The following is a 21,223-nucleotide window of genomic DNA, read 5'->3' as shown; positions in this document are numbered from 1 at the left end:
TTATGTTTACTTGCAATCTGCAAAGAAAGATGTTCTTAATATTTAGATTTTAAATTATGTATAATTATTATTTAAATTACTTTGGTAAATATAAATTCGCACTACTAAATTATTGACTCAGCAAAAAATCAATGATATACATATTGCATTTGTGTGTAATTTATAAGAGAAGCGAAAATATACGATCGAAAGTTTCTATCATTTAAATTACAAATTACCGAAATTTAAATAAAGGAAGAAGCTTGTGAATAAATGTAAATCACCAAAATTTTCTAGTAATTGTATAGTAGTAATAATATCCGATTTATTAACGTACAAAGTTCACCGACTTGATTGCGTACAATTTAACTGCAGTCGGTGAGACGGAGGAAATGGGATAGGATAGAAAGAAGACACAGTAAAGTTTCTATAACCGAGCTGATACGATGTGGACGGATGTAGTTTATGTCACACTGTTGTTGTTTTGTGTATTCGTCGGGTTTTATTATCGAAAAATAGAAGATCCAGAAGTGAAGAAATGGACCGGCACGTTTATTGGCATCCTATTAACAGGAGTTGTCTCTGGAAGTTATATACTTTTCCCTTTGATTTTTTCTCTGATTAACGCTGTTATTATAACCAACATCTCACCAAAGTATGATATATTAATTCGTTAATTATATTTATTTGTCAATTTAAGCAAGGAGCGTTTTACCTTATCAATTGTGTGTCATAATGTGTCAAAATTATTAACTCAATTTTAAGTGAAATATTTTTAAAATTATTTTTGATAATGTCATCGTATCTACTTACTTTGCACGATATGATTTTCTTATATTTCGATCTTATCTAAAATCATAAACGTACAGATCAAATTAACTATCTGTCATTTTTAGATATATATATATATCTCAATATTGCACTGTTCTTAAAAGACATAATTAGCACTTGTTAAGTGTCAAATTACCACCAATTGTAACTTGATTGCCGAATGGAAATATTAATATAATGAAAATCCTCGTTCTTTGAACTAGTCTTTATCATCTTATTTTATGTAATATGCAAAAATTTATTATTACTTTCTACTTAATATTGTGTAACATAAAACATAGAAATTATTTTAATAATAAACGCTCCTTATACATTTTCTGTTCATATTCCATTCTTTTATAAAACTAGTTAGTGTCATTTCTCAATTTGTTGTTATTTGCAGGAAATCTCATATTGTCAGCTTTATTTTTTCATTCTTCTTTCTACTTGTTATATCTCGATTAGGGGATTATATTGGTTTACCAGTACCATCAACTCATACAAATCTCATACTGATGATATTGACACTAAAATTATCTGGACTAGCGTTTGAACTAAATGCAGCTATTAATCCTCCAGCTGATGATCCAGAAGGAGTAGATAATGAAGCAATAAAAAATGTTGGATTTTTAGATGTTTTTCATTATGGTTTTGGCTACATGGGACTTTTGACTGGTAATTCTATGATACTTTAAGTAACTATGATCAATCTAATTTTGATATTATATTAAATGTAATATTTCTCTCTATAGGACCATACTATCGATATAGAACATATTGGGACCATCTATATAGGCCATTCTCTAAAGTAGTAGATCCATGGCCTGTCACATTATACAAACTGAAACAAACTATATTCTTTGTTGTGCTATTCTTCATAATGAATTACTGCTATCCCGTCAGAGTAATATCAGTTTTCATTTTACCGACAAATATAGGCAGAACTATAAATGATTAAGTTTCACTTTGTATTTCAGTATATTTTAACAGAAGAGTATGCAGAAAGATCTTTCCTTTATAGACACTTTTATATGTATCCTACATTCGTCCTTTTTCGAGTAAGAATGTACATTGGAATGGGTTTAGCAGAATGTGGGTGTCAAATGGCTGGACTAGGAGCATATCCTACTAGATGTAAGCCTATACAAGGACTAGGTCCAAAAGATTATAAAACAACAGAAACATTGTAAGAGCATCCTTTTCCCCATAATAATATTCATTACTTGAAACAAAAATATAGCAACCAAACGTTACAGAGCTAAAACACCTGAGAAACTGGAGAACGAAGAATTGGATTTTGAAACTGTATATAATATGAATGTTTGGAAATTAGAAAAATGCAATTCGACAAGAACAGCTATGAAAACATGGAACAATTGTGTTCAATATTGGTTTGGTGTCTATATCTATAAACGACTGCCAATGAAAAATATGCGAGCTCTTTTAACCCTATTACTTTCTGCTGTTTGGCATGGTTGGTCAGCTGGCTATGCTGTTTGCTTCTGTCAGATTCCTCTTTTTCTGTTATCAGAGGACATATTCTACAAATTTTATCAGCAAGCCGCTGAAAACAGTATCGTAAGTTCTATTTTCGATATCTATTCATAACTATTAATTGAAATTTTTATTTATGTAACTTTCCTATTTTAGGCTAGAAAATTGTGGTATTTGCTAGGATGGTATGAGAAAACAACTTGCATGGCGTATTTGGGAATATCATTTTTAGTATTAGATTTCAAAGAAACTCTAGCTTACTACAAACTTGTATATTTCTCTGGTCATATCATAGCACTTACGTTATACATGGCAGCTCTTTACTGCAAATTGTATATTTTCAAGAAGCCTACAGGAGATAAGGATAAAGATAAATAGTCTGTAAATCTTTTGCATTATATATAAATTTTCTCGTGTCTTTCATGCTCGAGTTGATATAGAAATATCTAAATGACACGTGTATTATAATACGCTTCGCATAACTATACGCATCAAGCCATTAAAATATCAATAGAGCATAGTGTAATATTAAAATATTCTTTAAAATATTACATCTTTTCACTTTAATGTAAATGATAGAAAAATTTATTGATGATCATAATTAAGAATGATCATGTATGATTACAATTGAAATGCTTGTCAAAAAAATGTAATATATTTTTTGTTACTATTGTTAAATTATTCAACTTGTAGGATAACGAAGATTTTAGATTTACACTATTTAGAAAAAAGAACGAAAAATTATCTTTGGATAATTAGAAGGTTTTAAATCTTTCATTGATACAAGTGAGGAATAAAAAGTTCTATTTCTTCGACAAGAATTCTTTATTGATTAAACCCTTCACATCTCTACAAAGATTTATATTCTTCCCCTTAAAAAAGCTTTTATTTACTGCAACATTGCCTTACCTCTAAAATACTTACTACTCTATCGACGTTCGGTGACACCTGAAAAAAGAACACAGGAAAAACGAAAGGATCCCACTGCCCACCCTCGAAACTTTCCCAATTATTTGTAATGTGGCGGCAAGTGTTTCAAGCGATGATCATATAAAAATTGGAATAGCTATAGGTTATATCGAAAACGATATTAACGATAGATACGCTTTCAATCTCATTAACTATTTAAAAAAAAGTGAAAGTCAAAATTGAAAGATCTGTTTTTAAAATTGGGCGTAGATTAGCATCTTAGAAGAAACTAATTTGAAAATTGTATAAAATGAACCATTGAAGCGAAATGAAATACATCTTGATACGCCGACGTTAAGAAATTTGTGAAAAGAATATTCGTACTTAGAAAATCGACATTTAAACTCGTTCAACTTACGAATCAGACCTACACAGCTGGAAATAAGATAGTACATAGTTGATTTCGAACGGACCATTGCTGGAGAAATGATTTGTTTCAAGAAACACGCAAAGCAATTGGTAGACATAATAGTTGAAATGTCGAGTTGCTGCTTGCGAGGTCTGGTGATGCTCACGTGCTACCTGCAAACCGGACGATGGTCGAGACCAGCAACCGCGTGTGGCTTTTCGTCGTGCTCTCTGCATATTTCTCTGCACTCTCGAGACCGTACCCTCTGCGATTTCTGCACGCCGACCCCCCACAGAGAGAGAAACAGCTTTCGCTCACACACTTTCTCTCTTTTTCTCGCCCTGATCGACTAGCGCGAACCTGCTTTCACCAGACCACCAACCGCTCGCTACTGCAAACTGCTTACAGCCCTGCTACTCGGCTTACTGCTTACTCTCAGCTACCCCATCATCAGCTACACTCGCCACGCCACTCCTTTCCACCGCCTGTGGCACCATAAAATTACAACTTAGTTATAAGGAATAAACGTGTTACATCCGTGTGTGAGGAATTTTATCTTTTTTTTCTTTTGTTGAAAGATGTTTGACGATCGATTAATTATAATATTAAAGATAAGACCAATGGTTAAATGCTAAATTATCTTAAATTCTAGAATTTGATCTATCTAAGATTAATGACAGCGTTGTTTTATACAAAATTCGAGGAAGTTAATAACATTCAGAAGTGAACGGCAGTATGTAAGTAATAAGTAAATATGAAAGATTGTACCACTGTTAATTTCTTAAGCTTATGATCTTAATTGGGACATTCTGTTTTTAGTCTCATTGTACTCGATACAAGAAAATCCATAATTACGATATCGACATTTTTTCGTAGACGAATATAAATGATATAAAATTTTCGAGTAACATTATTCTGACAGCATTACCTACGTCTATATATGTAGTTTTCAAACACTGTCTAAAACTATGTGAATAGTTCCGTCTTCTGCATTTTATTACACTTTATTATAAATGGCAATCTTACATAAATAAACCTGTATATTGTTACAGAAACGCAGAACTTATGTCTATAATCTATATAGATTACGACTTTTAATTTTTCTTATTTGTTTCTTTACTTTTTCTGACTAATCGAGTCGTAATCATAATTTGTCGATCGAGTTGTAATCACAAACAATGAAAAATTATTCCAAGTTATTACGACTTAGGAAATTAGCTTAAACTTTGTACAGAAATTGGACTCAAATCGACCACATACAGTTTACATTACCTGCTAATTACCATATTAACACCCTCATGTATTTCCAGGAATATTTAATCCACCTTGTTTGATTCAAATAATTTTTAATATTGGAAAACAATTTCACAATTTTATCGAAACAGTTGGTTTCTTCTTATTACTTATATGTACTATATAGAGATTAAAATATTCATAATGACTCAAGAAACGGAAGAAAAAGAATAAACTGTAATCATTTATAACTCACTTATATCGAGACGTACTGAGAATTGTGCACACTACATTTTAACATAAGATGAAAACATTTTGTGATCGAACTAATAACAATTTCTTTTATTTAATTATTTATAGAGTGTAAACTTGAATATTATCCGCTCCATCGTCAAGATGTGAAATTCCTGTTATTGTTCCAGAGCAGAATAAAAGATCATTTATGTAAGTGCTAAAGCACGTTATTTCGAAGCTCTTAATAGGATAATAACGAATGTTAATTTACTGATCAAAACAAGCTGTTTCGCTTGTCCATACACGCGAAATCAGAAAAACACATTTACTTTCTTCTGATCAGAAATAAGTATTGCTTCAGACAATATATCACTTAACAAAGTAAGAATAATTATGAAAACTTGCAAATGAAAATCCTCGCGAGTCTATTAAACTCACAATCTAAATACATTACACTAAAATTAGTATTGGGTTCATTTTTCTTTTCTTTTGGTAACCCAAGTAGTGCGTCGTCATAATTAATATGTAAGTGACAGAAGAAATGTGAACGTGCGACAGTGTTGCTCTAGATATAGAGGGTAATAGAATACCTTTTTGTTCTCAAGAAACGATTATTCTGCACTCGCAGCACGTGCATCAGTTCACAGTTGTACTCGTATATGGTTCAATTACTTCAGTCCCTGCATGGAAAAAAAATCATGTTATATGAGTATATATTATCAATGATACTTAACATTATAACGGAATTTTGTAGAGCGAATGTATAGTGATAGGAGTAAATTAAGTTTCATCTATTATCATAAAACTTACCTTGATTTGGAGCGACTGTCTTTTTGCCTATCTGGAGACTTGCTGCGAGAACGGGACTTTCCACGCGAACTCTTACTGTCAGAACGCGAACGGCTGCGGCTTCGACTATATGAACGCCTGCGATCTCTATCCCGGCTCCTTGATCTACTGCGGGATCTAGAACGTGAGCGTCTTCGATCCCTGCTTCTACTACGTGATCTATAAACAAACATGCTATTGATACAAAGCTACATGGTATTACATGTTAAGTATTTTACTTAACCTTTATGTCGCTCAATTAATTTCTTCAATTTTTGAAAAGTTTTAATTTTATATAAAAAAGATACAAATTGTTCGCATCTTTTGCATTGGCTGTACTTTACTTTAGGGAACAAAATTATTCACATTTTTATATATAATTATATTATTATATACTATATATTATTATTACTAATATATACAATGGAATACAAAAACATTCAAGCACTTATAGAAATTTTTCACGAATACTTCGACAATTTGTACAAAGTATATGTTTGTAATAAATATATACAAATTCAAAATGTTTTATACAATATATACAATATGGATATAGCAACGTTTTATAGTAAACATCCAAATACTTTTGCAACCCATAGTATCATTATTGGTGATGTTCACAATAAGGAAAGAAATTTTAACAATACGTAGATTAAATTCAAATCACACAATGAGTATACATATAACTGTTGGACTATGGTATAAATATCCCAACATAAAGGTATACAGATTTTCTATATAATAAAAATGTTTTGATAACAATTACCTTCCTCGTCGTCGGCTACCACGACTTCGGTGTGGCGAAGTTGGTCGTCCATATCGGGCCATTTGAACTCTAAGTTCCCTACCATCTAACAGTCTTCCATCCATAGCATCTAATGCATCTTCTGCATCACGCTTATCATAGAATCTAAAACAATGACTCACAATAATAAAAATGTTATTTTAGAGATATATAATATATATATGTTATTAGACAATACATATTGTTTGGCCATAATATTTGTTGCTATATATAAGCTTAGTTATCTGAATACTACAATGACGTCACACTGATAAATCGTAATAAACAGAATGCACACAAAAATCGATAAACACAAGGAAAAATAGATCTTTATATACCTAACGAATGCGAACCCGCGACTTTCTCGAGTAAAACGGTCCCTGGGTATGTAAATGTCGCCGACCTCGCCACATCTTTCGAACACGCGTCTCAGATCCTCCGGCGTCGTTCTGTACGTGAGATTGTCCACTTTTAAGGACACCATCCCATCAATTCGAGGTGGTGGCCTACCGTAACTCATCCTTTTCAATTCTTGGAGGACTTCGGATTGTATAAAAACAATACTACAATCGACGAAATCAGTTTTAGATCAAGCACCACAGGTACTTGCACGTCCAACACAAGATGGCGAGTAACGGAAGAATGAATTCTACGCGCAATATGGTCGGAAATGATGGAAATAAAATATCGCACTACGCGCGTCAAATTCTTTTTTGTACGAAATGCACATATTTTTCTTTCATTCGTAAAATAAATTGATTTTATTAATGTACTGATAAAACAAGGATATTTTTGTAAAAAGATTATGATTTCTGTATTGAAATGAGTTGCAGTAAAAATTAAAAGAAAGCACATACAATTGTTTTTGATGGAAATGAAAATTATTTATAAAAACTGTTCCTTTTATTAAATATGCTCCAATATTTCATATAAATTAAGTACTCCAATAATTTTCTTTTATTCCTGCATATAATTTATGAAAATGTAAAATATATTTTCATATTCTTTTTAATACTACATAGGACTGAAATGACTTACGTTGCTCACTTCCGGCCAATTTCAAATTTAAACGGGCAGCAATTTTTATCGAAAAATAAATGAAAACGTTTGAATTTGCTCTTGTTTTATCGAAAGCAAAAGAAAGTACACAAAGGTTTTAATGGAACAACTTTGCTCTACATAAGAAAATATCATGGGAACTAACGTAGAATGACATAGATAACTTCGGTGAAGGAAATATCGACTCGTCTTTTATGTTTCATTTCTAAACAGGTTTTTATATAAAAAAATTAAATTCCACGTACAATATCAGACACACGCGGTCAATGGTAGTGAACATTGATCGCAACAAATCGTTAACGCATTATTTTTTATTTAAGTTTCAATGAAGCTGCATCTGTGGTATCACAACAATGCCCTTGCAATAAGATGCCCCACAAAATAATCTGTCAACATCGCTTAAAAATCCACCGATACAATTACAGCTTCGATCTCCATTTTGCACGTTTACGAAAACGAATCATACCAACCGTAAGAAAGGGCAAACGCAATTGTTGTACATTTTGGTCCTTTACCCGCCGATCTCCTGTGTCTGTTGCATCGACATGTTTGCATGTTACGAGGCGATCTTTCGTTTGATTAAGGAAATGTAGGCAGAAAACAAAACGTTAACTTTTAACGTATTTTAAAAAAGATCGAGTGAAAAGAGAATTTAAAAAAAACGAACCGAAGGGCAAACGTGTTAACAACAAACACAGTACTCACAATACTTCTTTGACTTAGCTAGGCGGTAGGCGCAAAAATAAGAGACGTCGAGTGATCGCAATTCTCGCTCTATTCTTTTTTTACTTTTCTATCTTCCTTTTTCTCTGAAGATTCGTGAACCATTGGCAGAGCCACGAGTATGTATGCGAAGCGTGGTCTCGAAATAAAAGGAAGTAATACGTGCAGGATAAAGGTCGTCGAAAGAATTTCTAACAAACCACATAGCGATATTCGATTCAATAAATAGCTTAGAAATGTTTAACAGGTATCTTATTATTACAAAATACAAACGAGGAAAAAAGAGAGAAAGAAAAAAAGAAGATTCGAAGAAAAGATTCTGATTGCAAGAGAAATGGAAATGAGATGATTTTGAAATCAGACAAAGACATTACATAGAGAGCGTATAATGAAAGAGATGAGGGTTGAAAAATTAGACCCGTAAGTTAATCGAAGATTATTATGTTATCACCTGTCATGTGTAATAGATGTGCTTCGCGATAATTATAAATTAAAAAAGGGTCCAACGATTCCATACGTGGGATACACGGCTTGTTACAATTAAGATTATTAAAAAATATATATATAACATATATGTATATGTATATTATATAAAACACAGGCGAAGTAATGTCAGTAAAATCGATCTGTACGGGGCGAAACTTTCAAATATCTTGGATGACGGAGGGAAAAAATGTATATCTGACAATTGTTGAAATACTTGAGACCGAACTTGGACGACGCGACGTCTCTTCGTGCATTCCGTGGGCGTGGGACGTCGCCCCGTTCAAGCCACCGCTTACACTAATTACTATTCAACAATTCAAAATACTTATAATGATACACACAACCATGAATAATCTCAACAGCTGCTGGCCTTAGCCCGAACTAACTTATTATCGTAGATAACCGTGAATACAAAAGTAATTCATTTTCTCTTTTCATATTTCTTTTTATCGTCATTTATCTATTGCTACGTCGCATATGTAATAAACGTACAATACGATATTACATATCGAGTTTTCCTTTTCTCCTTTTTGTTATAAGTTAGTTTCTGGCCGATCAAAGCTCCGCAACGCTCCTACGAAAAAAAAAGACGCTGGTTCATCAGATCTTGCTTTACAATTTTCCGTCGTTAATTAATTATCTCTCTCCCTCCATTTCTTTGTCATTTCTCTCGTTCGTAATTGTTTCTTTCTCCGCTCAGTTCGCATTGTGGTTGTATACAAAATATTGTAATCAGGGCATTCACAATTATCAGTCGCATGCCTTTTCCTTTTCCCCTTTTCTTTCGCCCTCTTAATTTCGTTCTTTTCGCTTGTCGCGTTCAGATGTCATACGCTTTCAACTTTAAATCGAAATTCGGAAAAGGAAAGGAGAAAAAGAGAACGCATCTCTCATCCGCTGCCTTTACAATAGTTCTCTCTCGGCTTCACGTACGATTTAATCCATCATTCTCTGTCTCACGTTTTAATTTATATCCGTTTATTAATATTATTACGCTCGATATAAAAATAATACTCAGTCGATTAGTACAGATTTAATACTCGGTGTAAGAACTGGGGAAGGGGTCTTAGCGCTTCCAGTTTCTTACAGTGTGTATTTTTATTCTTTTTTTTTTTTTAAACCTTTTTCACAATGTTTTACGATTTACGCCTCTATTATCGCTTCTTCTCTTCACCGTTTATATATTTATCGTGTGTACGTAAGTTTCTCTTATGCATTAATGTAAATTGTGTATGTTTAATGCGCGCCTCTACGCGCGTAACGTGTATATATATATGTGTGTGTGTACGTGTGTGTGTGTGTGTGTATGTATGTAATACGTGTATTTATATGTGACTTAGGACTTCGACCAAGGAAATCTCGGTGAAATCAAAAGATTCACGGTCGCGCAGACGGACGGAACAGTGCTGCGAGTTAATAATTAATTATTTTTCAACGCAAGCCGCAGAGAGGTATCGACGATTCACCCCTTATTTATTTTACATTTTCCATCTTTCCGCGAAAACCCCTTCTCTTTCTTTCTTTCTCTCTCTCTCTCTCTCTTTCTCTCTCTCTCTCTCTCTCTCTATTTGTCATGTACAATTATGCATTTCTTTGTCTCATATCATCTTTGTTTCTTATCCTCGAGACTTTCGTATACATTTGTTCATCGTGGACACGAGATGCTCCGTAGCCGCGATTTTCTTTTTTAAAAAAAAACGGCCTCCTATGATCATCGAAGATTAACAACGAAGATGTGCACGTGGTGACGAAGCACCTCGGAGTGATCTCGCCTACTCTCGACCCATCGCTTTGATCTCACTCCACAGCTCACCATTTCGGTAATTAATTACATACATATACCGTATATAATCAGACAGTCACTGACTATTTTTCTCTTTCTTTCTTCCTTTTTTCGTTTCTTTTTCTTTTTTCTCGTACCCGTTAATAAGCGACTCGAATTTGAAGAAATATTAATAATAATAGTTCGTAGAGGCACACATGTTTCGCGAGAGTGAGGAGAGAAACGGATGGATCGAGAGTAGAAATCATTACAATAAGTGGCGTTTTTAACGCGTTAGTAACGTGCACGTGAGCATCTGTATTCAACGAAATCTCCAGGTGAAGGCACCTAAAGCATTGACCGTCCGCATCTCGTACCGCATAAAACTGAGTGTGTCTCGCAGAAAAGGTGGGAATGACCACACGCGCAGTGCCTGATCATTACTAGCTAACGCGCGTAATTGTTCTGTTTCTCATTTTACAAAAGATAAAAGAAAGAATGCAAAGGAAAGAAAAGAGAAAGAAAGAAAGGAAGGAAGAAGAAAAAAGAGAGAGCGAAATTCGTATAAAGTACAATGTAGAAACAATAAATTAAGCCAGTCGTTGCCAAAAAAAAAAAAAAAAAAAAAAAAAAAAAAAAAAAAAAAAAAAGAAAATGTCTTACGTTAACGTCGGTGCAAAAAACGGTGAATACAATAAATTATAGTTTAAATAATTATTCGGGGGAGGATCACTTATGTAAAAATAGACGTACAAAACAAGGACGAAGGAAAAGGATGGGGAAAAATAGGAGTAAAAGGACACGGGAAGGACTCAAGAGGGAAAATAACTAAATAATTTAATAATTAAGTAAGACAAATCTCGCCATCGGGGATTCCTTTAAGTAGTGTTGGTTAAAACTCTTAACAGCTAAAGTCAAACGCGTAGAATACTGATACATAAAAAAAAAATTCTATAAGAAGCCTCAGCTATGTTTTTATTTCGTTCATTGTTGTTTATAAAAAAAAAAAAAAAAAGAAAAAAAAACGAGCCGTGACGAGTGGCGGTCTTGCAACTAAACCTTATTTAAAAAGGATCGTAATGTCCTTAACGTTTAAAGAAATCGATATATCAATAATATTAATATATTTATATATATATATATATAATAGCAATACTCGATTTCTCGATTCTAATAATTATAAAAAATATCCTCTAGTTTCAGAATTAGTAGAGAGCTCAAATCTAATTCTACTTACGCATCTACAATGGTAATAATAATAATAATAATAATAATAATAATAATAGTAATTAAAAAAAATATAAGGATAATAATAGTTATGCTTTTTTTGTTATTTAACAAGCTACGTCGAGCCAAATATTTATAACTGAGAGAAAAAAAATGCCTAACAAAATAACTGTCCATTGCTTTCACTTCTTTCTATCAATGTTACCTCATAAATAAGTTCATTCTCTTCACGTATGGTACACTTAAAAAAATGGTATTCTAAAATGTTCTATCAACAAAATTTAAAAAAAAAACTGGCGATCTGTAGCTTGACCAAGAGAAGTCAAGGCCCTACGTACTTTAGTAAGTGATTACTTTCGTCCCTTAGTAAGATGTTTAAGCCTAAATGTGTATCACGTATCTTTTAAATAAGTAGTATATACCGCTTAAAAATAGAAAAGTTTTTTACCTATATGAAATCCACAGTTCATACAACTGATGTCTGTAAAAAAGACACTGAAATTTTGAAAGATATTTACAAATTCGTTTTACAATAAAAGTAAATAAAATATGTAGAATATACACTTGTTAAGACTTATTTAAAAGATATGTTACCTCTCAACCTGCTTATAAAACAGGAAGTGTATCGAATACGTACTAAATGGAAGGATCATTTCGACGTACGAGAGAAAAGTTTAGCAATCTGTTATTTGGATCGCAACTATTGTGAAACCTCGTCATAGTTTATGCCTCTTCCTCCAATACTCGTGTTATCAATGTAAAGATACCACATCTTCAATGCCATTCATATTTAAAAAATATGTATAAAAGAATATTATATATATTAAAAATATAAAGAATATAAATTAGCTTTTGTTATGCATTAAACCGTAATCGTTCGGAGATTTGATTGAAAATTATAAAAAATATGAAATAAAATACGAATGTATTATTTATTTTCATAATCTTAGTATAAGTTAAAAGCTTAAAGACTTAAAAGTTTAAAAAAGGAAAGCAATAGCACTGATTTGTGGTATCATTCATAATCGTATAATAGCATAGAATACTGTATCTATGCATGTAGTACTTGTGTGAGTGTATGTGTAATATGCGTGTATCATTTGTGTCTGTATATATATACGAGTGTATACATAAGGCTCCTTTGATAACGACTAAAACTAAGTTGCTCCACTAATCACTGTAAGTGAATTTAAAAGCTCTATAAAGCAGTGTATGCCAAGAGGTATCACTGATAAGAAGAGCTGTAAGAAGAGGGAGAAAAATAAAGGAGAAATATGTAAATGCTGTGTATGAGGTTGTAAAAGAGAAAGATAAAACGTTAATTTTTATCATATGCCCTTAACTATACTCTATGTTACATAGACTAAATCTATTTTTGGCAAAGTTGTTTAGGTATACAATGTTAGATATAACGATACATGAGTAGATGCACTGGCCATCGTATTAAGTGGTATTTAGGGTTGCTTAATACCTGTTTATTAATGTGTGATCTGTACATTCTGGAAAATATAGATCAGTGATAACCCTTAGAAAAACGAACAATTTTGTTTATCTACATCAAAATATCCATTGTTTTCTTGGCTTTTTTACAATATGAAAATAAAATTAAACAGAGTTAAGGAAGAAATTTAAAGGGAGACTGTGGAATATGTGAAACATACCTACAGCAATTGTGGAGCAATAAAATTTGTTATTTTTAACGTCTGGCATATAAATGAATGTTATCTAAGTATTAGTTCCTGAAATTTATGTATGCCGTCGAGAGAGCACGCAAACGAGTATTGTATGACGACAATCTATTCTACGTACCATCGCGTTTTTATTGCTTTCGGAGTCTTAGCTTATATGGTGGTGTGCTGCCTTGTCTATTAAGTACAAATCATCGGCGACTGCATGAACAGTCGACAAATTTTTTCAATACGTAGAGAAGAAGGGAGGGGGAAAAATACGTAAATGGTAGAAAGAGTATTTAAATGTGTTTACACCGGCAGTCTCGTGCTCATGTAAAAAAGTATCTACATCATCTAAATTAAGATCGTATCTGTAATTAAATTATCTGCATTTACTGCAATAAGAGCTAAAAAGGGGAAGAGAAAAGAGATGAATCGTTGAAAGGCCACTAGAATATAATCTTTAAAATTGATACTGGCAAAACTGTAATGTGGCAAAGCTCAAGTTACAAAATATGTATCGAATATTTATTTCTTTAATAAATATTTGCCACATTGCAACCGTTTTTCTGTTCCATTGATTTCCTTCCATTTCTTCAGTTTGGATTAATAAGATTTCACTCGTTATTAAATCCAATTAAAAATAGATTTTGCTTACTAGTTGAGTTCAGTTGAGGGACGTTCGTTTTTTAGCTTGAATATTACGCAAAACAACGAGACAATTATGATTGTAACATCACTGACAGCTAAAAGCCCGTGGAACAAAACGGTTAAATTTTGTTCACTAATCTTTTAGTGACAAATCTTCATTTTTTGCTTCTTCTTCTTTGTTTCTAAGCCTTCCCGAACAGTAATCTAGCACCGTTCTAAGAACTTTCACTGGTGACTGAATTTCTTACGTCACTAAGAAAACAGACAACGACCACCATTCCTTTTTAACGCGTAAAATACGTGCGACACCGAAAGAACAATTTGCGCGTATATGTACAACGATCGCCCGTCGCTCTCTATAGCTGCAAGCGTAGAAAATTTTGTATAAAAATATTCTTCGTATTCGTATATATCGTGTATATATATGTACATATTTTGAATAACCACGTAATTAATACTGCGTATTTAATATCATCGTTCCTTCGTGCGCTCTGCACCACGGGCTTGGTAGCTCAAGGGATAAATACACATCCCAATATTCTACCACTTCAAATTTCTCGAGACCGTGGAAAAGAGGAAATGAGGGAAAGAGAGAAAAGGAGAGTCCAAAAAAGAGAATCATGGACGAGAATCAGTGACAGAAAGGAGAAGGAGAACAATCTCGTCTTTTACACCCTGTGTATCACCGGACAGACTATTCTGTCTAGAGATTCTTTGTTATATATATATATATATATATATAAGGTATATATATACCTATAGCGAAGTCGTTCTGAAGCTCGCCGAGGTGTTTTCAGTGTGCTTCTTCGGATAACGACGTCGCAACCAAATTCAATGGTACGTCCGAGACATTCTCTTCATCTCCTGCTTCAGTTTCTTCTGCCTCCGTGGATAAATGACATTGTTCTCGCCCTTCTGCCTTTACATGCTATTATGATATATAGATATTAAAAAGTTTAAACCTATTAGCCTATAAGTTAACGATCATCGAATTGTTTTATGATACTTACATGCATCATGTAACTAGGTAAGGGAAGAGAATAATTAAGTTGAGCGGTAGGGGCTGGTGGATGGGCACCAGGTATACGTGGTGGCGTTAATGCAGCCATCATCAAATGGGGTTGAATTTGTCGCCGAAGAGCTGCCAACATGTCCGCACTTTCTGCATCCATTTGCTCTGATTGTGGTGCCAAAATTGAGTCACCTTTTTCTGAATAAAAAAAGATGAAAATATATATATAAAAAAGGGAACAAAATATTGGCAAAACCTATTAAATTATCAAGTATATCTAATGCCTACTTCTATGCCTTGTCGGTTTCTCGCCTTTGGGTCTGCGTCTACGTGTATGTATCGTGTCCCTTCTCATGGTAACTGGACGATTTACTCCATGCAGTTTGTAATAGAGTCCACAAGCGTTACAAACCATTTCACCCTTCATATTCCTTCTCCAAATGGTTGTGGTCATGGTGCCGCAATTTGTACAGGACATATCTACCTTTTTCGCCATATTACCACTGTGTTGATCGAATTGTTGTTTTTGGTCCTCCACCTAAAGAAAAAAGAAAAACGAATGTAACATTTCGTTCTACCATAATATATTTCGTCATCATTCCGGTCGTACCTTTCCCTTCATTTTATTTGACCACGCTGTAAAGTCTTGTGCTTGCTCTTCATTAGATTCGTGTTGATAATTAACAACGTCTGGACTCATTGGAGCTTTACTAGGATAACTTTGTTTTCTACGACACTTGGTCTCCTTCCGACCGATACTGGCAGGGCTCGACGGATTACTGTCCACGGATGTACCCTACAGATTAACAGATATTTTAGAAAACCATTGCATATTTATTATTGTTACATTGCAACATTAGTTCATAATCGTAATAAATCGAAACGCAGAGAAAATTTATAATTCGAAATTTCCTGAATATACGTAACCTCCCGAAGGCTAAAAGTAATTTCTTGCAGGTACCCGTTATCAAGATAAAAAGGCAATAGAACGGAAAATAGTACAAAGGATATTACAATCCTGTTTCTTATTATAGAATAAATTGAAGAATTTCTCATGCGGAACCAAACGCGTTTAAAAATCTATAGAAACTCAACTTATCTGAACATCTGTTAACAGTGAGTTGACATGGTGGACTTAGCGCTTATGGCCTATCACAAAGGGCTTTTCAGTTATCTATTATCTACAAGGCCTACCACGTTTCTTACCTGCGAGCAGATGGGACCTGAATAATCCTAAAGGGATCCCCCTTAACACCCAAGGGTCACCTGACCTGTCCTCTTTTCTATACCTGCAGTTCTTTTCTGATATTTGCATTGAACAAACTGCAAGGACTTCACATGGAAGAACCTTTATTTGCACGAAGATCAGGGTCAAAAAAGTATGAACATAAAAGAAAATAAAGATTTTCCGTGTTTCCATAAATCTCAGGATTTTTTTAAGGTATAATTTTCTTTTCTTTAAGGTATAATTTCGGAAAAACAGTTATCTTTTACTGCTTCTATAATAACATCGTATATTTTATTAATACCCGATCGCGATTTATAGTTCGTAAATACATATATTTGGAAAATCCTAAAGGTAAATTGAGAAAAATTCCTAATGACACTTTAAAATACCCCCGATTCAAATACAGTAACAAAGATTTATATCATTGAATTTAAATATCATATCTTAAAGTGTACAAACCTTGTTTTCTATACACGAAACATTAGTACGATTGCCGAGTACAGAACAGTCGGGTACAGTACGTTCGATCGTTGTCCCCTGGGTATCTCTGTAAAACCTAATTTGCGGAGATATTCTGTCCGAATCAACAGCAGTAATACCGATTTGTCTGTTGTTGATCAAGGAACGTAGTAAATTAGTCGCTTCACCAGTAAATCCATTATTTAGTTTGTCACCATTCGTCCTAGTAATCTCTAAACTCCTGTTGCTATATGAGAAGTAAAAACAAAGAATACATTCTTCCAATTCTAAAAAAATCTAATAATGTAATAATAAGAATTCAGATGCAATATGAAATCTGTAATTAATTAAGTTTTATCTTTAAAGAAACTCTTATCTCTAGAGGAACAGCCTGTTACAAACAGTAGTTACATTGATAATCCTAAGGTAAATATGTATTAAGCACACAAGATTATATTTGGATAGTCTTAACAAAAGATAATATAATCTGTCAATAAAAACCTATGTTTGAACTTTGAGACTATATACATATAGTTTTATTAAATAAACAAGAACATATAAACATAAACTACATTTATATACTACAATTTACCTTTATGGTCTTATCAATATTGTATGATATAAACTACCCTGCTACCAAATTTTAAATTCTGTACTCACTTTGCTAATGCTTGCCACAACTTTGTTGTTTCTTGATCAATATTTGTATCTGAACAATTACTTTCTGGTGTATCCATTCTATTTACTGGACTGCGATTAGGGGTACTCGTTTTTGATTCTTCGTAATTTGTTTCTACTTTCATTCTTTTGTTAATGGTCATATCATAACCATTTTCTTCCCCCTCGGTATCCTGCTCATCTCGATCTTCTATTTCTAATCTGTCTGGATCAGAACTATTTGAACAAGTATCATCCTCTGGTTCACACTTAATGTTATCATGCTCAGGCATGTCATTGGTGCACAACTCCAAATGATGTGTTTGAGTCTGAGGTATAACGTTTTGATTAATGCTGGCCGGAGAGTTAGGCTCCTCATTGAACAATGTTTTGTTCAATTGGAGAAATGACTGTAGAGGACTTAAGCCTGCTACTTTGGCAGTGGAGAAAGATTTCTTCTGAAAAAAAGCAAATTACTATTTACACTACATATTTATTTAACTAAAACATATGAAATACTTAAAACCACATATAAAAGAGGATAGAAAAATAACAATTTAATTTTAAATTATCACATTCATTTTATTCAATACATCACTTTTATTAAAATTCTAGTAAGCAAATATTTTATTGATTTCTGCATAAATTCTCATCTATCAGAACAAATTAGAAATACTATTTCAACATTTGCACTTTGTACTTAATTATACTTAATTACAATACATTTATAAGAAAATAATTAGTTACGCATATATATTTTTCTGTTCTGCAATTATTATCAAATTGATAAGGTTAAAGTAGACTGCATTAAAGGAAACCTTGAAGTGTCTTACATAATTACTGATATATCAGGGCAGAGAAGCAAATAAACAGCAGGTTGTATGTGTTAAATGTGTGTTTACAATATATGGAATATACATGTGCTAAAGCACATCCTTATCTACAATCACATATTGCACATTTCCAGTTGCATCATTACTTAGAATGGAATGACTGCTCACTGATGCTACTGTGTTAAATTAAGTCTTACCTTTTTAACCAGAAAATAATATGATTCATATCATTTAATGACCCATGTCCCTATATTCCAATATTCCTCTATCCATGGCATTTAAAAAAAATATTTGTTGACTACCTGATCATCGTGTGATGATAACTGCTTGGCATAATCCAGGTACTGTTTGAGTATGACATCAGATTTGTGTGACACTTCACGGAAGTTGTGCAGTACATCTAACTTGTACACGCACCGGTGACAAATGATTGGTGGCAAAGAATCTCCATCTTTTACCTGAATAAAATGCAATTACATCATTGCTTTTCTGATCAACCAATACATACTCAGTACTTGTGATAATAATCTTATTAGAATAACTCTAATTCATTCCTATAATATTTCCTATAGAAGATCAAATAACAGTTACACATTGAAACCAGTATGGAATGCAATGCTAATAATTAGTACATCTTAAATCAAATTCTTAAATCAAAATCCATAATCTTAATCATATAAACACAACTTTCAATATAAAAACAATGGAAGTAATTTTGTTTAATACAAATGCGTAAAATACAGAATCGAAAATACAGAATCGCAGAATGTGTCCTAATTTCAGGCAAAAATTTAAGATAAATATCAAAGGAGAATATAAATATAAAAACGAGCGATTTTTTTCTAAGTAGGTTGAACGGAAGCAGAGCTTTTCTCCAGAAGAAGAGAGTGTTCATATATACGAGTGCGAATCACGAATAACGAAGATAAAGGAGAAATATAGGATAGAGTGAAATGTGACAGCGACTCGTGGAATCCGCGTGTGAAACCTGATAACAGGCCGTCTAAATAAGGAGCTGCTCCCCTCTCCGTGAGGTCCGCAGAAGCGAGGAGCACAGAGCTTATCACTGCCATTTTAAATCCCCCGTGAGTCGGCTTATCTCGCGGACACATCTCTTGCCAAACTTTCTCCCGTGGCACGCGCACACACACACGCACCCTTGAGATAGTAAGGTGAATAGAGATAGAAGACGACGGTGGAGAGAGAGCAGGCGTGATCGAGACGAGGTAAGAGCGATAGGAGCGCGCATAAGAGAGAGGGAGACACGATGACGAGTGCGAGAACCACAGATGGTCGCGTCTGATTTATCTTCGTCTCGGCACGAGGACCCGGTGAAAACTCTTGACGAAACTCACCGTAATCGAGAGGCACGTCAGTATCTTATCGGCGAAGTTCCGCTGGGCGCCTTCCTCTTCGAATATGGACAATTTGACACCGTCCGACGATAAACAAAGGCGACACAGCTCGTAGAACTTGGGCGGTACATCGAACATAATTGTGAGCTCCGGCTACGTTGCGCCTTGCGTAAAGCGCGAGTCATCAAGAGGTAGACTCTTTCCTTGGCCGACGTACTATCTTTCTCCACTGCCACTACGCGTTTAGCGACGAGGAAGGGTACACGATCACTTATCACAGTCACCGCCGCGGCTCATTGTCAGCGGCACAGTACACACGGTCATACAGTTATGCTACCACATAGAGAGGAGACCACGAAGAAACAAAATGTTTCTCCGACTTCCTTTTTATGATCCTGCTCGCTGGGAGGCGCTGACGATTACTTCCATCTTTGAACTGAGTTTCACTGGAATCATCGGACTCGACCGATCAAATGCCACGCCATCTCCAGGCTTCTTCGGTCTTTCTCCACCGTCTCATCTTTTTTATGTATCGTTTATTAAGTAATTAATTGATCTTACAAATAGTAAGAAACATAGTTAATACTTCCGAATGTATAATTCGAGTTTAGAAGTTTGTTATTTGAATTATACGATTCGTTAGTCTTGTCACTCCTTTGTAAATTTTTCAAACCTTTTCGTCTTGGCAACTGAGAAAGAGATGCATGTTCTAATTTTTAGATTACGACGTTTATCTTATTCGCGTAACAGATACTTCTTTCGCGTGTCTATGCACCTTGTAAAACATAACTGTACTTTCATATCGTGAATTATGAATTTAGGATACGGAAAATCAAGACAGATGCGTATCTATGGTACGTATCAGTGAAATGATTTAAATACATTTATTAAATTAAATGTCAATCTATCCTATGTACCTACACATGAAGGATTGGAAAATTTATATCTTATACAAAATGTATACGTTATTACTAATAGAATTGCATAAATGCTTAAATACAATAAGATTGTTAAAATTATTTTATTCTCGTAAGATCGTGGAAATGATCGAAATAACGATTCTTTAACTCAATGTCATATACTGATCAGAGATCAGCAATTAAATCGATAGAAGAAACGAGTTTCTTATCACGCGTCATTTTACTAGGAATTTCATTACATCGAATAAGTAGCCCAACCCATAAATAAATCAGGCAAACGGGGAGAATGACTAACGCAAGATTACGCGACCCATCGACCACTTTCGGCCCACGCTATTTTATCACATTTTTAATCCAATCTTCGTACATATAAGGTTGTGATACGATAAACATAAATTTTTAGTTTTTGTATAAATTCATTATGTTATCAATAAATTTTGTACGATTAAAATATATAAAAATTTGTTTACCTTTTCAGACAATCACGATATTTGCAAAACG

At 33.6% G+C, this 21,223-nt stretch overlaps 3 protein-coding genes and 1 long non-coding RNA gene across 6 annotated transcripts; 2 read left to right on the top strand and 2 right to left on the bottom strand.

Moving 5' to 3' along the window:
* Positions 1-176: 176 nt before the first annotated feature.
* On the top strand, positions 177-3,101 carry LOC122575082 (lysophospholipid acyltransferase 7). The gene is made up of 6 exons (XM_043743518.1): positions 177-634; positions 1,193-1,464; positions 1,542-1,693; positions 1,767-1,975; positions 2,046-2,367; positions 2,440-3,101. Exons 1-6 carry the CDS (start codon positions 426-428, stop codon positions 2,659-2,661), a joined length of 1,386 nt encoding a protein of 461 aa, XP_043599453.1. The 5' UTR covers positions 177-425; the 3' UTR covers positions 2,662-3,101.
* On the bottom strand, positions 3,090-7,327 carry LOC122575093 (serine/arginine-rich splicing factor 2). 2 transcript variants are annotated; one of them, XR_006319307.1, is made up of 5 exons: positions 7,019-7,327; positions 6,663-6,806; positions 5,879-6,076; positions 5,659-5,748; positions 3,090-4,086 (listed from the first exon to the last, which is right to left on the bottom strand). XR_006319307.1 is itself a non-coding variant. In XM_043743543.1 (4 exons), the coding sequence occupies exons 1-4, from the start codon at positions 7,198-7,200 to the stop codon at positions 5,742-5,744; spliced, it is 531 nt and encodes a 176-aa protein (XP_043599478.1). In that variant the 5' UTR covers positions 7,201-7,327; the 3' UTR covers positions 4,577-5,741. The 2 variants fall into 2 exon arrangements, 1 of the variants encoding a protein (XP_043599478.1); XM_043743543.1 differs by lacking the exon at positions 3,090-4,086 and having other exon boundaries at positions 4,577-5,748.
* A 602-nt stretch (positions 7,328-7,929) lies between these two features.
* On the bottom strand, positions 7,930-20,952 carry LOC122575078 (transcription factor stalky-like). 2 transcript variants are annotated; one of them, XM_043743508.1, is made up of 8 exons: positions 19,803-20,952; positions 18,750-18,905; positions 17,618-18,072; positions 16,958-17,204; positions 15,881-16,066; positions 15,559-15,808; positions 15,269-15,468; positions 7,930-15,186 (listed from the first exon to the last, which is right to left on the bottom strand). In XM_043743508.1, exons 1-8 carry the CDS (start codon positions 19,938-19,940, stop codon positions 15,052-15,054), a joined length of 1,767 nt encoding a protein of 588 aa, XP_043599443.1. In that variant the 5' UTR covers positions 19,941-20,952; the 3' UTR covers positions 7,930-15,051. The 2 variants fall into 2 exon arrangements, with proteins under 2 accessions (XP_043599443.1, XP_043599444.1); XM_043743509.1 differs by having other exon boundaries at positions 17,618-18,069.
* On the top strand, positions 20,515-21,182 carry LOC122575101. Its single transcript, XR_006319317.1, has 2 exons — positions 20,515-20,656; positions 20,950-21,182. It is a non-coding gene; the product is annotated as an uncharacterized LOC122575101 (long non-coding RNA).
* The last annotated feature ends 41 nt before the right edge of the window (positions 21,183-21,223 follow it).

The sequence above is a fragment of the Bombus pyrosoma genome, linkage group LG14 (genome assembly GCF_014825855.1).
Source record: "Bombus pyrosoma isolate SC7728 linkage group LG14, ASM1482585v1, whole genome shotgun sequence".
Lineage (NCBI taxonomy): Eukaryota > Metazoa > Arthropoda > Insecta > Hymenoptera > Apidae > Bombus > Bombus pyrosoma.
This window is presented reverse-complemented; position numbering and strand designations above follow the sequence as displayed.

Bases quoted from the DNA above. Each gene is read 5' to 3' on its own strand.
- LOC122575082 (XM_043743518.1), top strand. From the start codon at position 426: ATGTGGACGGATGTAGTTTATGTCACACTGTTGTTGTTTTGTGTATTC. The intron at 1,694-1,766 runs GTAATATCAGTT...TTTGTATTTCAG, and splicing joins ATTACTGCTATCCCGTCAGA to TATATTTTAACAGAAGAGTA. The intron at 1,976-2,045 runs GTAAGAGCATCC...CAAACGTTACAG, and splicing joins TATAAAACAACAGAAACATT to AGCTAAAACACCTGAGAAAC.
- LOC122575093 (XM_043743543.1), bottom strand. From the start codon at position 7,200: ATGAGTTACGGTAGGCCACCACCTCGAATTGATGGGATGGTGTCCTTA. The intron at 6,807-7,018 runs GTATATAAAGAT...TCATTGTTTTAG, and splicing joins CGCGGGTTCGCATTCGTTAG to ATTCTATGATAAGCGTGATG. The intron at 6,077-6,662 runs GTAATTGTTATC...GTTTGTTTATAG, and splicing joins GGTAGCCGACGACGAGGAAG to ATCACGTAGTAGAAGCAGGG.
- LOC122575078 (XM_043743508.1), bottom strand. From the start codon at position 19,940: ATGTTCGATGTACCGCCCAAGTTCTACGAGCTGTGTCGCCTTTGTTTA. The intron at 18,906-19,802 runs GTGAGTTTCGTC...CATTTTATTCAG, and splicing joins TGACGTGCCTCTCGATTACG to GTAAAAGATGGAGATTCTTT. The intron at 15,187-15,268 runs GTAAGTATCATA...ATATCATAATAG, and splicing joins TACCTAGTTACATGATGCAT to CATGTAAAGGCAGAAGGGCG.